The sequence below is a fragment of the Rhea pennata genome, chromosome 2 (assembly GCF_028389875.1).
Source record: "Rhea pennata isolate bPtePen1 chromosome 2, bPtePen1.pri, whole genome shotgun sequence".
Lineage (NCBI taxonomy): Eukaryota > Metazoa > Chordata > Aves > Rheiformes > Rheidae > Rhea > Rhea pennata.
Window position 1 is genome coordinate 144,831,662 of NC_084664.1, and position 23,790 is coordinate 144,855,451.

The following is a 23,790-nucleotide window of genomic DNA, read 5'->3' on the forward strand; positions in this document are numbered from 1 at the left end:
ACTGACAAAATGCTGTTCTAATCTCCAGTAATGCTACAACAGCAGGCACAAAGGGCTTTCCTGAAATGAAAGAGAATTCAAACTTGGACTAGGACATATTCTGAAAATAGTCAAAATTTTCCTGCTCTAACTTTACTGAAACTCTAAAGAGTAAGGTAAATAAAGCTTTTTTAATGTTTATCTTAAGCTTGTAAAAAGATGCTTAGCCGCATTTCTTTTGTTAAGTACTGCTTCCAAAATCACTATTAAAGGGATAGCAACCAGTCAACCTAAAAATATGGTCAGTTTTTCTATTTAGCCTTTGTGCGTCCTTCTCCTCCCCATTTCTCTTATACTACAAGCTCTTTCTCATATGAATATTTTGTGTAACTTCCTCTCCTCCACATTTCACTGTTTCTCCCATTACGCATCTAATTTGGGAAGACAGCATTTAGCAAAAGAGGTGCTAACAGCATCCTTTAACACAGAGAGAAAGAAGGAATGAACAAACTGCTCAGTATCCCTTCACTGAAGCACAAATGTTAGAGACATAATTAGGTTGAGAGTAGCTAAAAGACACAAGTGCTTATAAGAACACATATTTATCTGAGTGGAGGATACTGAATTTGAAAGTCAGATATAAAAGCAAAACCTGCCAAGTCCTGAGATGATCCTTTACTCTGTCCATCCCCCATTCTGTAAAATGCAAGATGAAAATAATGCAAATTATTTTCCTCAGAGATTTTGAAAATATTAGGAATAAATATCTATATAATTGAAGAGGTCTATAATACTTTTAAAGCATCTGAAGGAATAATTTTATTATACTTGAAAAAAAGACAGTATGTTTCTTCGTAAAAATGTAAGACAGATGCTTTTATAGTACATGGCTGTACACAACCTGATTTTTAATAAAATAAACATTAAAAGATAATATACTTATCAATGAGAAAAAATTATTTCATTATTTCAAAATACAGTATTTATGGCAGTGAAACTTTTAATGCTGGTATAAACAACGGATATTTTTCTCATAACATTGCATGTTATGCAATTATCGAACCAGCTGGGATCATGCAGGCACTTCACATGTGCAAAATTAGAAGTCTTTTAAGAAGCAGTAGCTGTTGGAGTTGAATTCTACATATACTGTATAAAAAACCTCATAATCCCCTGTAAAAAATGTGTAAAGGAGAGAACAACCACAGCTTCACCCAATTCTTCTCATGTTTGAAAGCCTGTGTTAGCTGACACATGAAGGACAATAAGGTGACTGGGAATAGTTAGTGTGAATTAACGAAGCGAAAATCGTGCTTAACCAACCTGATAGCCTTCTACTCACTGGCTTGGCAAATGACAGGAGAGCAGATGATATCATTTATCTCTGCGTCAGTAAGGGTTTTGATAGTGTCCCATGACATCCTAACAGACAAAGTGATTAGTACAGGCTAAATAAGTAGACAGAGAGGTGGATTGAAAATTAGACGAAATTTGGGGCTCCAAGGTTTGTGATCAGCAGCACAAAGCCCAACTGGAGGCCAGTCACTAATGGAGTACCCCAGGGGTTGGTTCTGAGGCCAATATTGTTCAACACTTTCATTAATGACCTGAATGATGGGACTGAATGCACCCTCAGCAAGTTTACGGACAAGAAACGGAGAGAAGCGGCTCATACACCAGAGGGTTGTACTGCTAATCAGAGGGAACTCAACAGGCTGGAGAAATGGGCTAACAGGGATCTCATGAAGCTGAACAAAGGGAAATGCAAAGTTCTGCCCAGAAGGGAGAAATACCTCATGCACAAGTACAGCCTGAGGGTCCTGGGAATCCTGGTGGACAAGAAGTTGAACAGGAGCCAGCAATGAGCCCTAAGGACAAAGGCAGCCAACAGTATCCTAGACTGCATTAGGAAAACTGTTGCCAGCAGGTCAAGGGAAGTGATCCTCTCCCTCTACTCAGCCCTGGTGAGGCCACATCTGGAGCACTGGCTCCAGTGCTGGTGTCCCCAGTACAAGAAAGACATGGACATACTGGAGCAAGTCCAGTGAAGGATCTTAATCACAGAGGTGACTAAGAGACTGGAGCATCTCTCATATGAGGAGAGGCTGAGAGAGCTGGACTGTTCAGCCTACAGCAGAGAAGGCTCAAGGGGCTCTTATCAGTACTTACGAATATGTGGTGGGAGTTTTTAAGGACAGAGCCAGATTCTCTCAGTGGTGTCCAGTGACAGAACAAGAGGCAATGGGCAGAAACAGAAACACAAGTAAGTTCTGTCCAAACATATATATAAGAAAAGAAGCACTTTCTCTATTGTAAGAGTTATTGACCACTGATACAGGTTGCCCAGGGGGGTTATGGAGTCTCCATCCTTGGAGACATTTGGAACCTGACTGGAAACAGTCCTGGACAACCTGCAGTAGCTAACTTGTTATGGCAGGGGACTCGGATCAGATGATCTCCAAATGTCCCTTCCAGCCTCAACTAGTTTGTGACTCTGTGAAAACTCCAAAAGCAGATTTGGAAGTTGGGCGGTAGGATGCCCAAAGATGATACACATTTTCAAGATTCAAAGTCACTGTCAGGTAAGTAGGCATCCTCTTTTTGAAGACATGATGAAACACAAAATGTAGGAGACTCTATAAACATTTCAGGATAACTGAGATAAGGAATCCCTGCTGCACTAGTATATTAGCTCTTGAAATACTATTCTGTAACACACAGTATCAGATGCAAAATCTTTCAGATACATGACTGGATTATTTGCAGATTTGGGATCCTGGAATAATTTTAGATAGACAGATTGTATTGCTTGGGTTCTGGCAAGATAAGCCTTGACTTTGAGTAGGGAAGATGCATCACATCACAAGACACTAATTTATTTATTCAATTAGTTCTTACCATAAAAGTAACCTGTGCTTCCCCCAGATACATCTAAAACCTCTGCTTTTCCCAGTCCTTCAACTGTTTTTCCTCCAGGCAGGGTACACCAAAAAGTAAGGTAAAGCACACTGCACACTGAATTGGAGCCAGATGACAACTTGATATATACATATATATATATACACAAACATATACATAGACACATGTATTTTTTTTTAATGGAATAGTTTTTATAATCACAATAATGTATCAGGCTCTTAAAAAACACCAACAATTCTGGATACAACTAACAATTACTATACAAAGAGTATGGCGGTGCTGACAACATCCAGACTGTCAACTGCAGTAAACCTGTGGTCACAAAGGAGGTGCTTTGTCCTGATCCCGCAACAGGTCTGGGGCATTCAACAGCATGATTAGATCTGCTAAATATATTACAGGTCCTTCTGCTTCAGCTGTCATTGTCAAAAGGAAATTGTAAATCAAGGATTAGTCTTGTCTTGCACTTACACTGATCATAATGTCCTCTGAATTCTACTAATGATCCTATTCAAGACAAACAGCATCCACCAAATTACCTGGTAAATGTCAGCTCTTAAACAGAAACACATAGCACTCTGCTTGGAAAGGAACAGATCTCTTATCAGCACCTTCCTCTAACAGACCACTTCGGAACTGCCAGACTGTAATGTTAATCATGTCAATGCTGTAATGCCAGAGGAGAGTACAGGCTTGCCCAGATGACTCTCCAGGGTAGTACAATTATATGTTCACAGTTACAGCTGCTTAAGTCAAATCTGACAAGCAATACATAATTACATAAAGACAAAAGGCCTAATAATGCAAGCATTGCTCTAGCTCGGTTTGGCATCACTGCCTTTAGCAACAAGTCTCAAACATGTTCTGATGCAAGAAAGCTGTTGCTATTATAGTACATTTCCTGTCTCCTGTAAACCACAAATGACATTAGAACAATAATCTGTATTCTGTATTCACCATGGAACCCTGATGAACAGGGGAAAAAGTAAGAGAAACACTCCAAAACTCGCTAATACAGTACGTTTCTGATCAGTTAATATTCCAGCTACAGATGCTACAACACTTAAATGCATTAGGCAAATTGCATACTAGACTGAAAAAGGCAGTACCATACAGAAGCAGCGGTCTGATTCTCTCAGAAATACTAAGCATTTCACACAAACCTGGACAGATGACAACATGAAAATAAATAATGTAGATATACTACAAAAATGAAAGTCTTGAACCAAATCTAAGTGTGAAATAATAAAGATTAAGCTTTACCATCCTAACCGTAAAATGAATGCAATTGTTCAGCCTCTACTCTTTCACACAGGACTAAGTCACCACTTATTGCAAATAGCTATTTTTGTGGTAAATATCTCTAGGCCTGTACTCCTTGGAACCTCTTCTACTGCCTCACAGATGAAGCAACCACAAGACTTCTTGCAAGAGCCTTTCACAAAAAGGGTTCCACTGAGGAGCTGGGACAAAGGTAGACAAAACAGGACTGAAGAAAATAACCTGGGAGACAACATCTAAGAAACAACACCTGCAACAATACTCAATACATAATATCAGCACTGGCCTCTACCATCTCTTTGTAACTGCTACATATGCAAAGAGGCTAATCAGGTACAAGCAGAGAACAACAATATATGCCTGGAAAATGTCACTGCGGCTCTAAGCAGCAGACAATCAACCTGTGACAAACAAGGATGCCTTCCTCAACTGAGAGGCCTAGCAGCGACAATTTATAATATGACATTGGACTATGTATGTGTGTGTGTATAAACATGTATTCCCCCCCCCCTAAAAAAAAAAAAAAAAAAAAGAAGAAAAAAGCTCAATTCCTTATGACTAATTCCTAAGGAGAGAGACTACTTCACAAGATCTACTATTTAATATAAAGTTAAAAATGCCAAGATTAGTTCATAACCTAATTTCATCACTGCATTTGAATGTTAAAGGCTTCTCTAAGTGTCATACCTTTGAATAATTCTAGCTCCTCTTTTTCTCTCTCTTTACAGGTAACACAGCTGATAATTCTCCTGTTGCATTAGTTGATATGCTGACAAACTGATTGATAGAAGCTGAAGTAATGTGTCTTGAGTTGTTCCTCACATATTCTAAGAATCACACAGAACCTTCAGCATAAGTTGTATCTCATCGTATTCACAATCCAGCAGGTATTAAGGAACTATATTGTTCTTAATTGAAAGTGCAATTATGCTGATAAATATAAGACCCTCTGACCACACAACTCATTTTATTGTGGAATATTCCCAACAAAGTAAGAGCTAGTATTTAAAAAATCTGAGGCATATGAGTGTGTGAGAAGACAGAATTTGTTTTCTCTGTGGGCAATGAATCATCTGTTTACATAGGCTTCATCGTATTCATGCTGTTCAAATATTTATCTATTAGATCAGTAGCAACATCAGAGCAACAAGTCAGGCAACTATAGAGAGATTCTATATAAAAAAAATCTGTAATTAAGTTATTCTGCCAAATATAATTAAGAATTATAATTCCTATACTTTTGTATTATAATTCTGTATTTTAAAAAACCCTGTTGTATAGATCAGAAACTATTAATTTGACTTCCAGGACTCCTGTCCACACAGTGACTTAGAGATAGCCATTTCTGAACACCTCTTGCCTAGCCCTTTTATTCCTGAATACATATGTTCACCTATTCAGTATATATTTAATGCTGAGTGTTCTTTCCAGCATCAGCATCACACAAAAGCTTTTAATAAATTTGGATGATGTTTTGATCCAAGCTAGCTGAACCATAAAAGTTAGTATTCGGCCCTGCACAAGACAATTAAGAAACACAGCTCTCCTGGCTAAATACATTTTATTGCATTGAATAAACAGCATTCAAAAGAGGGGGAAAGTGGTTTTCTTGCACATATGTTTTATTGGTCAATTCCTTACTGAAAACAAAATCATGCAACCTGAACAGTATCTTCAACTTTGTCTTTTTATTGCAGTATCTACATGCAAAGGTACTGACTTACTTTACATAATTAACGGTAGCTGGAAGAAATAAAAGACAACCTATAACTACAACTTGCTGAGTTTCATTGCATAAAGAAGATGCAAGTGATCACATGTTTTAGACTAATCCTTCTTACAGTCCATTTCAAGTCTGGCATGTTGTGACCACACTTCATTGTTAAAAACACCAGTTCTCAAAAGTGCATTTATGATAACTTACTGCAGAGGTCTGCCTGGGCACCTCTCAGCAGAAGACTAAAGGTTCAATAGAAACATAAAAATGCAGAAGAAAAGGAAATTAAAATCAAGAATTGCTATTCCCACATAGCTACCAGAGTAACAGGGACAAACACATCCTCATTCTTATTAAAGTGAATACTTTCCTGTTGAACACTGTACATGTCCATGTAATGAAAATTTATGATAAACCTAGAGTCATTGACTGTTAGGGAATAAAGTACAATGTAATTCAATCATTAAAAAAAAAGCTCAGAAAGCAAATCTAAAGTTTTGGAGGTCTGGCAGTAATAACAGCTATGACAGTAGTAACTGCTTAGTTGTATGACTTACTGGGAGAGGCCTTCTATTTTCAACAGCTGAAGTAAAATTAGTCTAACAGCCACTTACTGTGGATTAACAGTGTAGATTAATAGTATGGATATTTGTATTGATTAATTCTGACATATTAAACACAAACAAGTTATTCTTATTGGACAAGCAATGAGTTTTCCCTGACAGTGACACAACACACACAAAAAAACTTCTGTCTTGTTCCTCTTGCTTCTCTATGTGTCTGTCTTGTTCATTTCTTCTTCTTCTAACAAATAAATACTTGCTTAGCATAGAACACTGCATGTTATGTATCCAAGCTTAAAATTTAAAACTTCAGTTAAAAAGAAAATAGTAACATCATTAAGGTTGAATCTAGTTACTTGCACTAAATACACATTTTTGTACTGCCACAGAAACATCTTTAACACTTAGGTTTTAGGGACATAAAACTCCTATGAAAACAAATGTAATATCCAATTCTGAAGGCAAGGATACATTACTAAGAGGATTTCTAGAGCACTTTGAGGATATGAGAATGAAAGAAAAAGTAAAGAGCTTTCATATTTTACCTTTACCAAACAGAAGCAAATTTTGACAATGTGTATGTCACCTAACTTTTGTCTCATGTAAATCTTGCGCTGCATAAAAAAAGGAAACATTCTTAACAGCTCAGTACAAACAGCTCAGTAAAAACAGCACATTTCCCTATAGAAATGACAGTAATTGCTGACCGTGTCCTTTCTGAAGACCGACCCTAATTCTCAGAGCGATGCCAGGCTGTGGCAGAGGCAGCGCAAGTCTGACTTCACCCGGGCGCCCCCGAACGAGGTGCTTGCCCCCTCGAGGCTCGCAGAAGTCGCTTTCCAAATCCTCTCGGCCAGCTGCGCAAGTCCTGAGGCGGGAAGTCGCCAGCCACCTGAGGGGGCGTTTCGCAAGACGGCGCCGTTAGGCCGCTGTCGCAACCGCGCCCACACCGCCGCCCCCGCACGGCCGCTCAGACGCGCTTCGCGCTCGCCCACCCGCCCGCCGCAGGCCGCCAGCGGAGCAGCGCGAGAAGGGGCGGGCGGCGGCCGCCGCCGCAGCCGCATCGGCGGCGCCGCCCCGCAGCGCGGAGGCCGCAGCCACAGGCCCCGCGCGAAAGCCTCATCCCCAGCTCCCCCCTCCCGCCATTCCGCGTCCCCTTACCTGCCCGGGGCCGCAGGCAGCGCGCAGGCGGCGGCCCCGCCCCGCCGCAGGGCGCATGCGCAGAGCCCTCCCCACTCCCGGCCGGGCGGGGCCCGCGGCCACCACCCCTGCTTCCCCCGGGCCGCGGCAGGGGTGGGGGACGGGACGGGCCGCGGCGGGCGGCGCCCGGCGGCGGCGGCGGCGGGCGTCATGGCGGCGCTGGCGCTGGCGCTAGCGCGGGCGCAGCCTTTGCGCCGCGGCCCCGCCTGCCTGGGGAGGCCGCTGCTGCGGGAGGCCGGAGGCGCCGCGGCCCGCCGCGGGGCCGGCGGGAGCGAGGTAGCCAGCGAGCGGCGCGGCGCGGCGGGCGGGACGCGTGACCCCCGCGGCGCGGCCCGCGCTGTGGGCCTCTACCCGTGAGGGCGCCGGGGCCGGGGCCGGGGCCGGGGCCGATGCGAGGCGAGGCGAGGCCGGGGCGGCAGCCGCCCTCCTCCGGCTCAGCGGGCGGGGGCGGCGCGCTGCGCTGCGCTGCGCTGCGCTGGGGACACCGGTCCCGCCTGCTGGTGGAAGGAACGCGCGGAGCCTGCGACGGGTTATTCCAAAATCTAGGATCTGCGCGTGCTTTTGAAAAATACAGGGTTTTTCTGTTGTTTTTTTTACCATGTGCTTATGACTTATTTATTTTCAGTCTAGTGCTCGGTTTATATTTTAAAGCATAATTATCAAGTCTCCTTGGTGGAAAGTTTGGAAAGAAGAATTCCTGGTTTTGTGGATTTTTTCCTTGTTGTTCTTTCTGTTAACTTATAAAAGCCCTTTCTGTATTTTAAACCTTATTCAGTATCATGGTGCTTATTAATATACATTTTATAATCCTCTGCAGGTGCTTGGAAAAAGCTTTAAAAGGGGGGTTGTGCTCTCAGCAGGATCCTTTCTGGTTTATGAAACTTACAGGCTGTTTTCCCACTTTGCTGAGGTTCATGCAAGCTTCAAAGGTAATATTCTCAAATTCTGAAGTGTGCAGGTCATTCCAAGGCAAAGTTGTCACTTTTAGTGCCAGGATCATATAGGATAGCTGTGTAAGGCTTTTAAGTTTCTCCACTGTATTCAGTGTGTTTCTGTAGTAGGATGCTTTTGAATTAGGTCAGAGTTCTAAAGTTTGGTGTTGGTTTAATAAGCAGTTCTTTCAAATGTCACTGAAAGCAGGTCCGGCATCTTGTCGTGGGTAGGATGGGACATGTGCACAAGGTGTAATGACAACCGTTTTGTGGCCCACTCTTTTTAAGAACAATACAGCTAAGGTGAGAATGCAGTCCAAACTTTAATCAATTTTTAGACTCTGTACTTAGTTCAGATTTTTAATATGAACACAGTGGAGTTCTTGTTTAGTGTGGTTGAGCAGCACTGTGATATTTTTTCAAACAAAAGTGAGAAATAACTTTCTTTTTTCAGTCACATTACAAAACAGGAACAAAAGCCTTGGTTTACCTGCCAGAAAAAGAATAGAGCAAGTGGTAAAATGTTCTTTTCAAGATCTGAATAAAGATAGTCTCTCTATTAGAAGAAAAGTATTGTTATCTTGAGATACTGTCACGGACTTAAGTTTCTTAAAACTCGCCTGTCACGTGGTTAATTAAAGGCATTACAGAGAATGAAGCCTAACTGAAACACAAAATGTATAGATAGTACTATAGAAAGTATTTGGGAGTTATCTTCCACCTCTACTTAGCCCTGATGAGGCCACATCTGGAGTACTGCATCCAGTTCTGGGCTCCCCAGTACAAGAGGGACATGGAGCTACTGGAGAGAGCCCAGTGTAGGGCTACGAAGATGATCAGAGGGCTGGAGCATCTCGCCTATGAGGAAAGACTGTGATCTGTGAGAGTGGCAAAGCATTGGAACAGGTTGTCCAGAGAGGTTGTGGAGTCTATGTCCTTGAAGATATTCAAAAGCTGCCTGGACGTGATCCTGTGCAACGTCCTCTAGGTGACCCTGTTTGAGCAGGGGGATTGGAATAGATGATCTCCTGAGGTCCCTTCCAGCCTCAGCTATTCTGTGATACTCAGTTTTGACTGCCTCTTTGTGCAAATTTCAAAGAAAGGAACATAATAGATCACTTATGCTTTTAGAAATAAAAATGTAGACAAAAGACTTCTGAAAGGATATTGAGCTATTTCTTTTACCATAACAGGAAGAGCTTTAGTGAGTAGATTTTAAGATGGCTACTGAGTATACAAATAGGAAAATTTAGTTTGAACATGAGGAACACGAATAATGTGAGAATTAAAGCACCAGAGGCCGCAGCAAACGTAATAGCATGATATGACATTTGCAGCAGTATTACTATGTTTTCCATGCAAGACAAGATATGGTCAAAATAAGAGAAAAAAGAAATACTTCAAAAATCCTCTTGGAGAAATAAATGCCTAATAATGTATAGGTAAAACACTTGGTGGGCAATGTTCTCAGAAGTTCTGAGCATTCACAGAGCAGTTGAGGTTGGAAGGGACCTAGTCCAAGCCCCCTGCTCAAGCAGAGTCACAAGAGCATGTTGCTCAGGACCACATCCAGATAGCTTTTGAATATCTCCAAGGAAGGAGACTCCACAGCTTTTCTGGGTAACCTGTTCCAGTGCTCAGTCACCCTCACAGTAAAAAAGTTAATTTCTATGTTCATATGGAACTTCTTGTATGTTAGATATGTTTCATTATATATGTTAATGTTCAGTGTGTCTTAAGAAGCAAGTAAAACAGTTGAGTGAAGGTAAAACTGAAGATGCACTCTGGAGCTAATCTTAAGTAAGACTTAGGTAAGTCAAGATAATGGTCTATCTTATCTTCAAAGTGGTTGAAAGAAGATACTTAGAGCTGACAGGGTAAAAAATTGCCCAGAATGCTCTTCTAATCTTTACTGTTTTGTACTTTTTGTACAGCTGTGATTTGCAAAGCTTTTTAGCTAGGGATGAGGGTTTTGTATTCAGTAGCCTTTGGTGGATTACTGTTCTGTAAATAAAACCGCACTGCTGTGAAACATGACTACGATATTCAATGATAACTTTTTTTTAAAAAAGGCAGGGGGGATTATTGCAAAGGAGGAATGGACCCTATGTTTAACTCAGACATTTAGTCACAGATGGAGTAATGCCCAGGAAATGATAAGCATAGTGATAAGCATTGCTGAAAAGTCTAAAGAAAACTAAGCAAGGCTTTTGACTTGTTAAAATACTCCTCTGCCAACACTAAAGCATTAAAAAATTACATTTAATAACCTTGGAGTTCTTTCTTCTATACTGTTACATACCTAATGGCATTATCTGTCTGCTTCCATTTGGATATTTCTTTTCTCCTAATTTCATCTAATCCCATGCTAGAATCCTGTATTGTATTTGATATTTCTGCTTGTGGAAGACTTATATATATATATATATATATATTTATATATATATATATATATATATATATATATAAAAATTATATTTAACCAATTATGAAAATCTTATTCTACCATTTCTGTTGTCAGTGTTTTAAAATACTCTCTAGAAAATTAAAATATCATAAGAACAATGTATACTTCATCTCATTAATACTCTAGAAAGCCAGCTTTTTTTTTTTTTTTTTTTTTTTTTAGAAGTTCTTCTTTATCTATTTTTGCTTTTGGTATTTTGAAAAATAAATGTTTCTGTAGATGAATTGTATTTTTTTGGAGTCATGAGTATTTGTGGAAAAAAGTGCTTCAATCAGCAAAATTTTAATGTTTAATTTTGATTTATTGAATAAGATATGGGCCTACATCTGCAGCACTATTTTGGCCAAACTATGGAATCATACTGAGAATCAAGAATGTTTTAACAAAACTCTTTTTTTAATTATTATTATTTCGTTATTACAAAACTTTTTGGATTTATTGTTTTGTTTCTTTTTCTTAATTGTTACCTCTAAATTCCATATACATACTAATGAGGGAGTCTCACTCCTTGACAGTCAATTGCACTTGCCTGCCTTGTTTTTTTTTTTTTTTTTTCTTACTGTTCCTTTTGTTACTTGGCCACTTGCCTAGAAGAAAAATTGCTTGTAATGTCTGATGCTTTGAGAAAGACGATGTAAATCCATTCAGTTTCTAAAGCTGTCTATAGCCAAAGGCTGTTTCATAGCTCCGTGAGAGAGAAGATCTACCCAGCAGTGTCTCTTAGCTGTTGTAACTTACCAATTCTGCCTTGCATGAAAGTTGTTTTTTGATTTAATCTTTAGAGTGATGGGCTAAAAAGGAACTTAGTTTATTCTTTGTGTTTCAGCTGGAACATCTTGCTTTTAATGTTTTGTTTATGCTGTAATATACCATTTACGTGTAATTTGTTCTCATGTTTTCATGATTCTCACTCCTCCTTAAGTAGAAGAAGTTATAGAGCAAGCAGACTACCTGTATGGAAGTGGAGAAACTGAAAAACTGTATCGTCTGCTGGTTCAACATAAAAATAGGTATTTGGTTGCATTGAATATGCTCGTGTTACTTTGACTTTACTGTGCTCTTCTGTATCAGGTTTTTCAGCTAATATTCAAATTGTGGTGTGCTGGAGAATCTTGCTTTCATCTTTATAAAAGTAGGAAAAAAGACTCTCAATCTCTTTCCTGCTGAGGGAAAAGCGGACAAAATGGACCTGATTGTTAGCTGAGTGCAGCTGTAGAAGCTGAGGGTTAACACTTAGTTGCCATTGCTGTAGGGGAGCAGGGTTTTGCTTTGCTATTTTAAGAATTCCGTAAAATATGATAGCAAAAATTCTGAATGTAACTATACATCAGTAAATAATGAAAGTATCTAAAATTCAGGTATTGAAAATTCTTGAGAGTCGCTGTCTTTTCATTGATGAACACTTGTTTTTACTTTGTTCCATTTGTCTCCTGTTAGGATTTGTGTCTGAATACGAAATATTTGCTTGTGTAGTTATGTCATAGTTGTACAAAACATTACTGAGGGTAGAAAATGTGTGGAAAAATTCTTTTAGAGGAGACAGGGCACCTTATTCCTCCTGGTGCATTTCTGGAGGTCTTTTGGCAGTTAGTTGTTTTCCATTCAGGTTTTCCATTTTTGACAGAGAATTGTACAAAGCCTGGAAAACAAAAGGACAATCCCTGTCTGAAAGAGACTTTATGTCATAACAGTACTCCTTATAGAATAAGGAGTAGTGATCCCAGGAGCTGTACTTAGCACTTTTGTGACTATGATGAAAAATGAATCTGCTGACTCTGTTCTTCCATTAACTAGAGCAGGACTGTGCACTGTGCATAGCAACTTGTTTGACCCTACATAGGGAAACTGTCTTTTATTGCTATTCTGAGCTTACAATAACTAGTTTTGAGCTCAGGTATGGGTTTTAATATTTTTGGTTCCAGCTAGTTTTGACTTCAATATTCCTGTTTCTAGGAAACAAATGTTTTATGGTGAGACCAAGAACTTCTGGAATGTTCTTTGAACTTAATTTTTAATATTAAAGTCTTTAGTGGTTAATGAAAATATAGTTAAGTTAAAGTGTAATGAAATGCAAATAGTGTTTTAAAGCACTATGTTAACAAAATAATAAAACTTCCTCTCTACAAAATCACTTATCCTTGGCTATAAAGTACCATACACCATTGCAATCTAGTGTTGTGTATAAATGTACAGCTTCACGTAGTGGTACAGCTGGTATATGTTTTTTCGCTGTTATTTTAGGAAGACTTTCACTATTTAAGTACAACAGTGGGGATAAAGATACATAATATTGTAAACATAGTAAACAGTAATGTCAAATCAACAGAATATTGGAAAAAATACAGTCTAAGAACGAAGGAGTCATTGTTTTCCTTGAATGTCTACTAGTACTGTTGAGTTTTTTAAATCTACATCTTCAAGAAAACAAAGTCCTTTCGTACAGTTATGTTTTCTCCATAGATCAAAGTTGCATGACAAAGGTATCATTAGACAGTCTGTGATGGAGAGCTTGCATCTGGGTTTTTTTGTTTGCTTGCTTCTTTACCCTGTGATTGTAGTATAACATGGTATCACAGATGATTTGCTGTTGTCTTCTCATCCACTCAAGATATGTGTTAAGAAATTGATTTGAGGTCTTTTGTTGCTTTGCTGCCATTATTATTTTAAAACATTAGTATTTTTGTTCATAACTAGTGAGGATGCAGAGCTGTTATGGAGGCTGGCACGGGCATCACGTGATCTAGCTCAGCTTAGTAGTACTTCTACAGAGGAGAAAAAGCAACTGGTTTATGAAGCCCTTGAGTATGCAAAAAAGGCCCTTGAAAAAAATGAATCAAACTTTGCAGCGCACAAGGTGAGCGAAGCAAAATAGCTTAACTGAACTCTTGTTATCCTTTGATTTCTGACAGTAGAAGCTGGGAACTAATGTCATGTTCTGCCTTTCAGCAAATTCCAGCACAGTTTATCATTTCAGTTGAGAGTGAGCGAGACTTAACTTTTTATTACCCACTAACTTGTTTTTAAGATCAGAATTTGGACTTTTGCAGATCAGTTTTCTGTATACAGGAAACAGTAATTGATTTAAGTGTATTCAGAACCACAAAAAGGTGACTAGTTAGCTGCTTTACTGCAGCTGGTCTGCTCTTCTGACATACCTTGCAAAACATTTCACACACCCAGCGTGCAGATTTATAGTTTCACTGAAAAGATTTCAGTCTCTGGCTTCTTTCTTCTTGTGTGTTTTCTTTGTCTCTCTGTCTCTCTCTTCTTTTTTCCTCTTCTTTTCTTCTTCTCCTTGTGCCTATTCTCTGGCCAGCAGAGAGGCAGTTTTGTTGGCATCTTGAGTAAGAGGATGTTGATATCCTCATCTGTGGAGACCAGCCACAGATGGTCTCTCTGTAGAGACCAGCCTCTGTCACTATTTAAATTGTTAAAAGTGTTGTTGTTGGTAGTAGTTCTGTTGTGGATTTTTTTTTGTTCTTTTTTTAAAAAAGTTCAGTATTTGATTATAGTGCTTTATTAAATATTTTTGTGCTTTCAATCATAGTGGTATGCAATTTGTATCAGTGATGTTGGAGATTATGAAGGAATCAAGGCTAAAATTGCTAATGCATTTGTTATCAAAGAGCACTTCCAGGTAAGGTAACTTGTTGTGGTGGTTTTCTTCTTTTCTTGGCAGTAAGATTAATCTCTAATAAATAAATGAGGTGTGAACTGATTTTCATGAAAATTTGCAAGTGTACTTTTGTTCCAGTCTCCTAATGAAACTTTGGTTTTCGGGTTATTGCATTAATCCTGGATACCCACAGCCACAAGGATTACAAATTAGCTCCTGCAGTTAACTGAGTCTCTATAGAAGAGAGTGCTCGAATTAGCTAAAGTGCTTCTGACACCTGTCAGGAATAAATAAAGTATAGCTGTGCTATGAAGAAATGGTTGTGTGACCATATCTGTAGCTCTGGATTGTGTGTCAAGAAAGAACAAATACTTGAGAGGAGAAAAGACTACTGACTCAGTTTATATCACCAGAAATTATATCAAATTGTAAACACCCAGAGTCTCATGCTAAATTCTTACTCCAACTAAATGTAAGTGCTTTAAATCCATTGGTGTCTTCACTTATTTGGAGGTGGACAGATTCAGTTGTGCATTAAATAAATACTGTACATCCTGAAATTCTGTACACAGTTAATCTGTCTCAAATAAGTTTTTTTTTCTTTTGTATATCTACATTTGTCTATAGAGAAACATATACATACTTATCTATTTTAATCTAAATGTGACAGAACAACTTTTTAACATCATTTTTCCCCTCTCCCCACTAGAAAGCCATTGAATTGAACCCAAAAGATGCTACATCAATTCATCTTATGGGCATTTGGTAAGATGTTGTATTTTCAAGCAAAAATTAGCTTACAATTAAAAAAAAAAAAAAAAAAGCGCCAGACTATAAAACAGCTGAGCAGTTTGGAGTGTGTTGCAGAAATACTTGGGATAATTCAGTAGCTTGTAAATAGTTGATGCAAATATGAAAACCTTTTGAAAGGGTACAGTAAGTCATGTGTTGAAAAGGTCTGGCTGTTCAGAAGATGAAGTTATATTTGGCTTTGTTTCAGTTCTACTGTATTGAAATATAACAACTCATTTTGCAGACTTAAGATTTCCATAGCATACATCAGAGATTGAATACTACTCGTTAGGTAGCAGGTGAAGAACTAGAAATGTAACTTTCCATTCAGACTATAACATACTGTGGAAGTAGCTTGGTTGAAACTGGTGTTTCTTACAAATGAATGAGAGACTCTAGGTGCAGCCTTTTCTATTGTTTATCTTTCTGAAAGAGGCCAAAACTTCCATTGTTTTATAGGATCTCTCTAATATGAGACTGAGAGGGTGAAAATAAAGAGACCAGAGGACTTGTGGTTTTGAAGGTGGGGTAGGAGCAGAAGAAATCACAGCCACCCTTTTTATGGGGTTTTCTGGACTCTTAAAAACTAGAGTAAACTGCAGTCTATTGCTCCAAGTTTTTTTGTTAGTCTGTGAAATTACTCACTGCATTTTTTGTCATCTACCACTCATTCCCATGTGACCTAACCACTACAGTAGTCCAAATATTTGTATACACATGTGCACTACCAACTGAATGAGCCTAAAGGTCAGTTTTGAGACAGGAAGCATGTTATTACCAAGGTACTTAAGGCATTGCTTTTAGCTTTAAAATATCTCTGTATCATACATTTGAAAGTACTAATTACTGAGTCCCAGGAATTCTTCATCTGAAATTGGGATATGGTGTCAACTGATTCTTGAATTTTTTCCATCATTCCACCCTCCATTTTTTTTCTATCTTTCTAGTATGTTGAAGATTTAACCTGTTGTGTTGGTGTTTCTGATAAGGTACACTTATACAAAACCTGATGGAGGAGGGAATTTCAACTCTGTTTGTATTTCCACCCTGCCTCACTACTTGTATTCCTTGATCTTTTACCTCCTCATATGCTTTTATGCGCAACTAAGAACCAGAAATACGTTTCTAATCACCATGTGAGAGTAGTAAATGTGAATAGCGTTGTTTTAGCATTTACCTTAGTGTGTGTTATGTATTTGAAATGCTTATCGAATGTTTAATCCTTTAAGCACCTCTAAGATAGGTGACTTAATACCGAATAGAAGGCACTAGCCTAGAACACAGTAGTTTGAGGTCTGTTTTCATTTCTGTAGATCAGAATCTTTCAGGAATATACTGTTGATCTGCTGTTGCATATTAATAAATGAGAAGAAACAAGGTAATGTTGAGGACAGATAATTCATTGCAAATGTCTTAATAGTAAATATGCAATAAATGGTTAAAACACTACAAGCAAAATGACTGTCTCATGGGTAATGCTTGAGTCTCCAGTTCTGTCTAATGCAGTAACAGTTTCCCCAGCAAGATGTATAAAAACTTCTTTAGCGGAATTTGGCTGCAATTTTGGACATCTTGCAGTTGTGTTATACAGTTGTAACAGCTTGTTTACAGAACTTGTAATATGGCTTCAGCTGTTGTTGCTCTTGGTAACAACAAATTATCTGACGTTAAGATCTGATATCTATGTCTGAAAGACAAGAAAAATGTGACATGTATATACAAATGTTTCCTTTTATTCCAGGTGTTACTCCTTTGCTGAAATGCCATGGTACCAAAGGAAAATAGCTGCAATGCTATTTGCAACACCTCCAACATCCACATATAAAGAGGTATAATACGAAAGTGTTTCACAGATTATCTCCTCCCACCCTAAGCCACTGGTACATGTTCACTAACTTTCCAGACAAAGTTGCCCTCACTGAAGTTCTTAACACAATGAGCAATGGAGAGTATTTTCTGTACAAAACAGCTAATGGATTGTGTGAATAGCTGACACCAAGAGTAGCCAAGAATTCTCAAAATAGACATGCATTTGAGAATTTACAGCTATTATTAATAAAATGGGAATATAATGCCACAGTGAGGGACATCTAAGAAACAGATAAAAATCCTGATTTTTTTTTTCCAGCTGTGACACATCCAGAAAAAGAATTTAATGAAAATGATTTAATGTAGTTTGTGCAGCAGAGATTAACAAGCTCTGTCTAATTTGGTATGTCGTCATAGATGATGTTTATCACATATAACAGGCAGTACCACTGCCAGTACTGATGGCTAGACTGGTGTTAGATCATGTACTTTACTGGATAGGAGTACTGTAATTTTCTTTCTTTTTTTCTTTGCATTTCACAAAAAGGAATAGCTTGTTTTCTTACTTTCTATGAACAAATACCTTCTTGTCCTTTGGCTACACTGTGGGGGCTTTTTATTATAGTTATGTGGAATTAAGTTTTTCTTTTTTTTCCCCCTTTTTTCCTTTTTTTCCCTATGAAGATTTCTAAATACTTACTGTGATCAGGCAACCTAAAACATACCGTCTGTGCTAGGGTATCTAATACAGTACATTTGTTTAAACAACGTGCACATACAAAGCTGAAATTAAATTGGCAGTAAGAAGGTTTCTGCAGCTGCTGCAGTCTTTGTTTGCTAATGGAACAACCAAGTATTCAGCCCACAATGTTTTGTCTTTTTTTTTTTTTTTTTTTTTTTTTTTTTTTTTTTTTTTAGTGTGTAGAGGTGAAGAGTCACTAGAAAGTAATTGTAGAAGACTGCTTGCCTTCCCTGAACAGTCAAGTTCTTACTGAAAAAGAAAGCAAGCATGTGAAGCATGTTCAGTAGAGTGCCTAAAGAAGCAAACTGGTCACAGAATTTGTGGTTGAGCCATACTGATCACAAACTTCAGTTTCTGTACAGACTATTTTGTAGATACTTCCACACTTAAACTGCTCTTTTTCCTGTAGTTAGTAACATCAAAGAGGTAGGATAGACTTACATTTCTGATGAAGAACTAGCTGGAAAATGCGGGGTTTTTTATAAACATTTATTCTCAAATAGGAGGATACTAACCAGTATTCCATAGGAATCAGTTCTAGATGAAGTATTTGTTTACACTGGTGATCTGAATGATAAAGATTTTATCTATTAAATTTATACATGAGAATTGGCTGTGAGTCACTGCAGATACACTGGAAGGTAGAAGTAAAATTCACAGTGATCTTGACAAGTGGAAGACAAAGTATGACATCAAAATTAGGGAGAAATATGAGGAGGAATAATAAACTACAAATACTGGCTGGGGAATAGCTGACTGAGCAGTAGTTCTGTTGAGAACATTTCTGTTTGATTGCATACTGAACAAGAACCATCAACAATATGCTGAGCTTCATGGACTGAAAGACAAGTCCTTCAGCTATGTTGGGAATCCGTAGGACTTTAGGTGGATTATTGTGTTCCATATGCTGCATTTTAAGGAAGACAACCTTACCTTTTACAGGCTCTTCACTATTTCCACATGGCAGAAGAAGGTAATCCTTGCAGTTCTGTTTTTATTTTTTTTTAATACATGATGACTTGAAATAAAACATTAATTAATGGACTTAATCTCAAAATTTGGTTCCAAATCTCGTGCATACATTTGACTGTAAAAAGATCATCTCAATTTTTTTTTTTTTTTGGGGGGGGGGGGGGGCTGACCTCAATGGGCCAAGCTCTGCCTCCTTTTCTGTAGCTATGAACCTAGTTTGCTGAATTGCAAATATCAGTAAGGTCAGAGTATAGTCAATGACTGAAAAAAAAAATTAGCAAGTCTCGTAGTGGTTTTGAAAGAATGATTGTAGCTCATCTACTTATCTACCTTCTGTCTACACATAAGTAATTTTGTTTTTAATATAGTAGTCTTATTAGCATGGGCAGATTTGGAGCTTATTATCGAAGGTAGTGCATATGACTACAGCAGGTCACAGGCCCATCGGTTAGGTGGGACACACACCACCACTGCTGCTGCCAGGCTCTCTCTCATCTTGACAAAACCACACTTCACTCAGCTAGGCATTTACCTGCCTTTACTGAGTACTACTTGGTTATTATACACATTTGTAATTAATTTGGTTACCAGCATTTTGACTCCAGACCTTACATCAAACAGAGAAAGCTTGTGCTCTAGTAAGTATGAACATTTGGCAAGACTTATAACAGCAGTCAATAACCAAAAACATGTTTCATCAAAGCAACCCGGTAAACTTCTCTGTACCCCCCAGCTTTCTCTATTTTTTAAAAAACAATTTTAAGTTTTTGCTTTTTTTTAATGTAACAAAACCTAGTATCATGCATGTGTACATGATTTGAAGCTAGGAGACATGCCCCTTTATTTTTTTTTTCAGACACTGGCTAAGCTGGCTGCACTTTTGGTTGTATGCATGATGTCCGAAGAAGATCAAAATTTAAAAAGAGAATCTGCTGATGTTATGTATAAACTTACTGCTTCTCTTTGTCACAGACTTGCTTTCATTTAGTATGTTAATTTGTTAACTACTGGCTAACATAGCTGTATTTAAGACTAAAGTTTAGCAAGCAAAAGTTTTACATTGGCTTCCTTCTAATCCAAAACAGTTTTCATCTTTTCTGAAGTGTTTAAAGGAGTGACAGTGCAGTCGTGACTTTGATAGTATGCTGCTCACTATCATTCAAAGCTTTTTCCATGTTTCTGTACAGCTGATCCCAATTTCTACAGCAAAAACTTGCTCTTTTTGGGAAAGACATACCTGAAGTTAAACAACAAAAAGATGGCTCTCTTGTGGTTAAGCAAAGCCAAAGAATATCCTGCACACACGGAGGAGGACAAACAGGTAGGAAGTTAAGAATTGTAACAGTGCAGTCATGTATTGTAGCCAACATGTATAACATCAGAGTAAAGTGTAACACAGCAGCTATTTTAGGATTACATCCAGATATAATAAACACCACTGTGTTGTGTAATCTGAACACAATGGTTGGAAGTTTTCTGTTAATAAAGAATTGTTATTCTTCCTTCTGCTTGTTTTGTTTTTTAGTGCTAATAATAATCCACCCTTAACTGTGTTATTCAAATTAAGGCAGATAACCTACGGCTATATAAATGCAGATCCAGAAAACTGGATTTCTGGATCTGTGATTATATAGCCATAGGTTATCTGTCTTACTAAAAAGGTAAATTTCATGTTTTAAAAGAGCTTAAAAAAACCTTTAGTGGAATCATAAGCATTATGAAGAAAGCATGGACGTATGAAATCTAGCGTTGCATTTCTTTCTAGGAAAGTAGGGAGAGATTCAGCCTATCTGAGTTGAGACAAGTGGAGAGAATACACCTTTCACATCAGCTCTTCAGTGCCAAATGCCATGAGACACCATTTTGGACTGCTCAGAAGGATCGTGTTTTTAGACAGACACAGATTTGTGTCTGCCTCCTGAATGCATATAGTGCTGCTAGAAGGCTATTAGACTTGTTCAGACTTAGCACCGTATTGAGTATAAAACAGAGTAATTGTAATCGTTTTCAGTAAACAAGCAATTTTGGTAGCATCAGGACTAACTAAGCTTGATTTCCAGTTGCTTTTTCTTATGGTGAGTTGACTCCTAATTCACTTACTTACCATAAGCTGCAGTGTGAGATCATGTACTGTTACAGCAGACATCCAAGTAAGTTGTGGCATTCTGAACATCCTAATTGTTCCACTGCAGTTGGATTTTGTACTTTAGGTATCAGAAAAAACACTAGTAAAGTTTTCCCTCCTTTGCAGATTCTCTTGTAAGACTCAAGCCAATTGAGGTTTCTCCCACAAAGAGCGAGATCCTTCAGTAACCTCTTTCAGTAGAAATATGAGTAAAGGTTCCTCTCTTCCACTATTTTGGAAGATGTGTAGGAATTCAGTAGCTTAAAGAAGTAGTGGTCTCAGGTATGTATGAAATAAGTCAGTTCCTTCAACAGTTAGGACCATATGCGATTGCTTGTTGCTCGCATGCATCCAGAGGCCTTTAGGATTCCCTTTAGGAATCAAGCAAAAACTAGTAGTGATTTTTTTGTGCAATAGCTAAGCTCCACTCATCCGCAGCAGCAGTGGTTGGACTCCTGGTACAAACTTGTTTCCTAGAAGGAAATGTAGCTGCTGAGACAGGTGGTACTCTCTCTATTCACCGAGTCACACTGCAAAATTCATTGGTGTCTCAAAGATGGGAACTAAAGTAACACAAACTTACATGTGAAAAAAAAATTGGAATTTCTGTCTCTGCATTTGACATATAAGCAGATACTCAGAACTTTCTTTATCTGCAGTGCCTGGCTTGCAGTGCACTGCTTTGTCAGGGCCCAAAGCTTTTTAATGTTGATGGTAGAGACGATATTCAGATTTTCTTAGGTTTTACGCAGAACGTAGGTTGGAGTCTCAGAAACAGTCTTCTCACACTTCTCCATTAGTAACTGTCTACTTCTGACAACCTGCTTCAGAAACAGGGTAACTCACAAACTACTCTTTGACTATAGCAAATTAAGCGCTCATGGTCTATGTTCAACCCAAATAAAATTACTGAAGTGAGTTACTACACTTAAAACTTCTTAAGCCAGTACTTTACTTCCATTCACAGTCATCCTAAACTGCAGTAAGGGAATCAATTCATCTTAAGAGGGTAGTAATTTGTAGACTGTTGTGAAACATCTGGGTGCTTGCAGGATAAGGTCTGCTAGAAGAGCCTTTATCTATACGGCATTGTTTTCTTATTACTATATTCTTTTCATTTTAGGTACACAAAGAAGCTTTGGAGCTGCTTAATTCTATATAACAAGATGCTGACAATTCAGTACCTCAGGTGTGACCAGCAAGGCAGGAGGGAGGGAGGAAGAAAAAATAAATGAAAAACCCCTACTTCTGTTGACTCCATTTATTAAAGATATAGCCTGAACTTGCTCTGCCTACCTCTAGTTTCGGTTGAACTGTCACATAGTTCTGCTTTATCTGATAGCCTTCTATGATGGAATGACTGGCTGGGTAGATGAGAGACGGGGACAAACTCTTCAGTTGTCCCATGTGACAGGACAGGAGGCAATGGGCAGAAATTGAAGCACAGGAAGTTCCGCCTGACTGTGAGGGGGAATTTCTTCCCTGTGAGAGTGACAGAGCCCTGGCACAGGTTGCCCAGAGAGGCTGTGGAGCCTCCTTCTCTATAAATACTCAAGGCTCGCCTGGATGCAACCCTGTCTAACATGCTCTAAGTGACCCTGCTGAGCAGGGAGGTTGGACTAGATGATCTCCAGAGGTCCCTTCTGACCTTACCGATTCTGTGATTCTATGATCCTGTCAACATATATGGGAGTAAAGGGCTTGGGTTAGGTTTAGCTCAGTTGGTTAGAGCGTGGTGCTGCTAATGTCAAGGTTGTGGGTTCAATCCCTGTACAGGCTGAGGGTTTGGACTAGATGATCCCCAGAGGTCCCTTCCATTCTATGATTCTGTGATTCATAGATGAGTAGTTGAGGAGAGACTAGGACACAGGTTGCACATTTTCACAGTTAAATTTCTACATTACTCGGCTGTAAGTTGTTAGGTAGAAGGAATAATAAGAAACAGGAACTTTAAAGAAAGGAGGTATAGGGCCACACTTAACTATAAAGCTTAAAGCTACAACTTACTTCTAGAGCATTGTCCTTCCTGTGTGATTCAACAACCTTTGATGGTACTATAATGTACATTCACTCTTTCAGATACCTTTGCAGGTTTCCAAGTAAGGTAAAGATGCACAAGCAAACTTAATTCCTGTACACTGAACTGCAAGAAAGGCTAAGAAAAGCAAAACAAGGAAACACAAAAGGTGAAGCAGGAACCACTTACAAATCCCATTGTGTCTGCTACTGCAAGAAGCTGTTTTTAGTGAAGTATGATGATCTGTTTTGCATTTTGAGAGGATGTGAATTCTGAGAGCATAGTGGCCAAACCGTGTCTGCTGAACATCCCTTCTTCCCCGAGACTATTATAGCAGCAGGAATGCATATTCCTAATACACCACACAAAGGTAGGGATAAAATACTGAAGGGCGTTAAGGAGTTCACTCGTAAAAATAAAGTTTTCATTTTTGCTAATATTTTAGCATGAATTTCCACCAAAATGGAGAAATTAAGTTAGATACCCAGCACAGAAAATTTGCATCACGAATTTTCAGGTATTACAGATCTTCCCCACAAAATATGCCAATTTACTAACAGAAAAATAAGACCTTATCATGAAAAGCTTGTTTTAATGAGAAGCTTGAATGTTGTGATCTATAGAGGAGGAAACAGATACAAATGTAGGGAAAACAAATT

The 23,790-nt window shown here is 38.6% G+C and overlaps 2 protein-coding genes across 5 annotated transcripts in view; one reads left to right on the forward strand and one right to left on the reverse strand.

Annotated features, from left to right (window-relative positions):
• Positions 1-8,081, reverse strand: part of CPNE3 (copine 3) — a 34,788-nt gene extending 26,707 nt beyond the window's left edge. The window contains exons 1-2 of one of the 3 annotated variants that reach the window (XM_062570539.1): positions 8,011-8,081; positions 7,167-7,351 (exon numbers count right to left, since the gene is read on the reverse strand). The gene's annotated coding sequence lies outside the window, so the exon portion shown is untranslated. Of the gene's footprint in view, positions 1-7,166; positions 7,352-7,620; positions 7,666-8,010 lie in introns of those variants that run through there. The other 2 variants (XM_062570538.1, XM_062570540.1) reach the window with 2 other exon arrangements.
• RMDN1 (regulator of microtubule dynamics 1) lies at positions 7,795-22,396 on the forward strand. Of its 2 annotated transcripts, none has more exons than XM_062570542.1 (10): positions 7,795-7,935; positions 8,477-8,588; positions 11,981-12,068; positions 13,753-13,912; positions 14,606-14,695; positions 15,384-15,439; positions 17,208-17,295; positions 18,960-18,990; positions 20,177-20,310; positions 22,238-22,396. In XM_062570542.1, exons 1-10 carry the CDS (start codon positions 7,810-7,812, stop codon positions 22,274-22,276), a joined length of 924 nt encoding a protein of 307 aa, XP_062426526.1. In that variant the 5' UTR covers positions 7,795-7,809; the 3' UTR covers positions 22,277-22,396. The 2 variants fall into 2 exon arrangements, with proteins under 2 accessions (XP_062426526.1, XP_062426527.1); XM_062570543.1 differs by having other exon boundaries at positions 11,984-12,068.
• Positions 22,397-23,790: the final 1,394 nt, after the last annotated feature.

Bases quoted from the DNA above. Each gene is read 5' to 3' on its own strand.
- RMDN1 (XM_062570542.1), top strand. From the start codon at position 7,810: ATGGCGGCGCTGGCGCTGGCGCTAGCGCGGGCGCAGCCTTTGCGCCGC. The intron at 13,913-14,605 runs GTGAGCGAAGCA...TTTCAATCATAG, and splicing joins CAAACTTTGCAGCGCACAAG to TGGTATGCAATTTGTATCAG. The intron at 14,696-15,383 runs GTAAGGTAACTT...TCTCCCCACTAG, and splicing joins TTATCAAAGAGCACTTCCAG to AAAGCCATTGAATTGAACCC.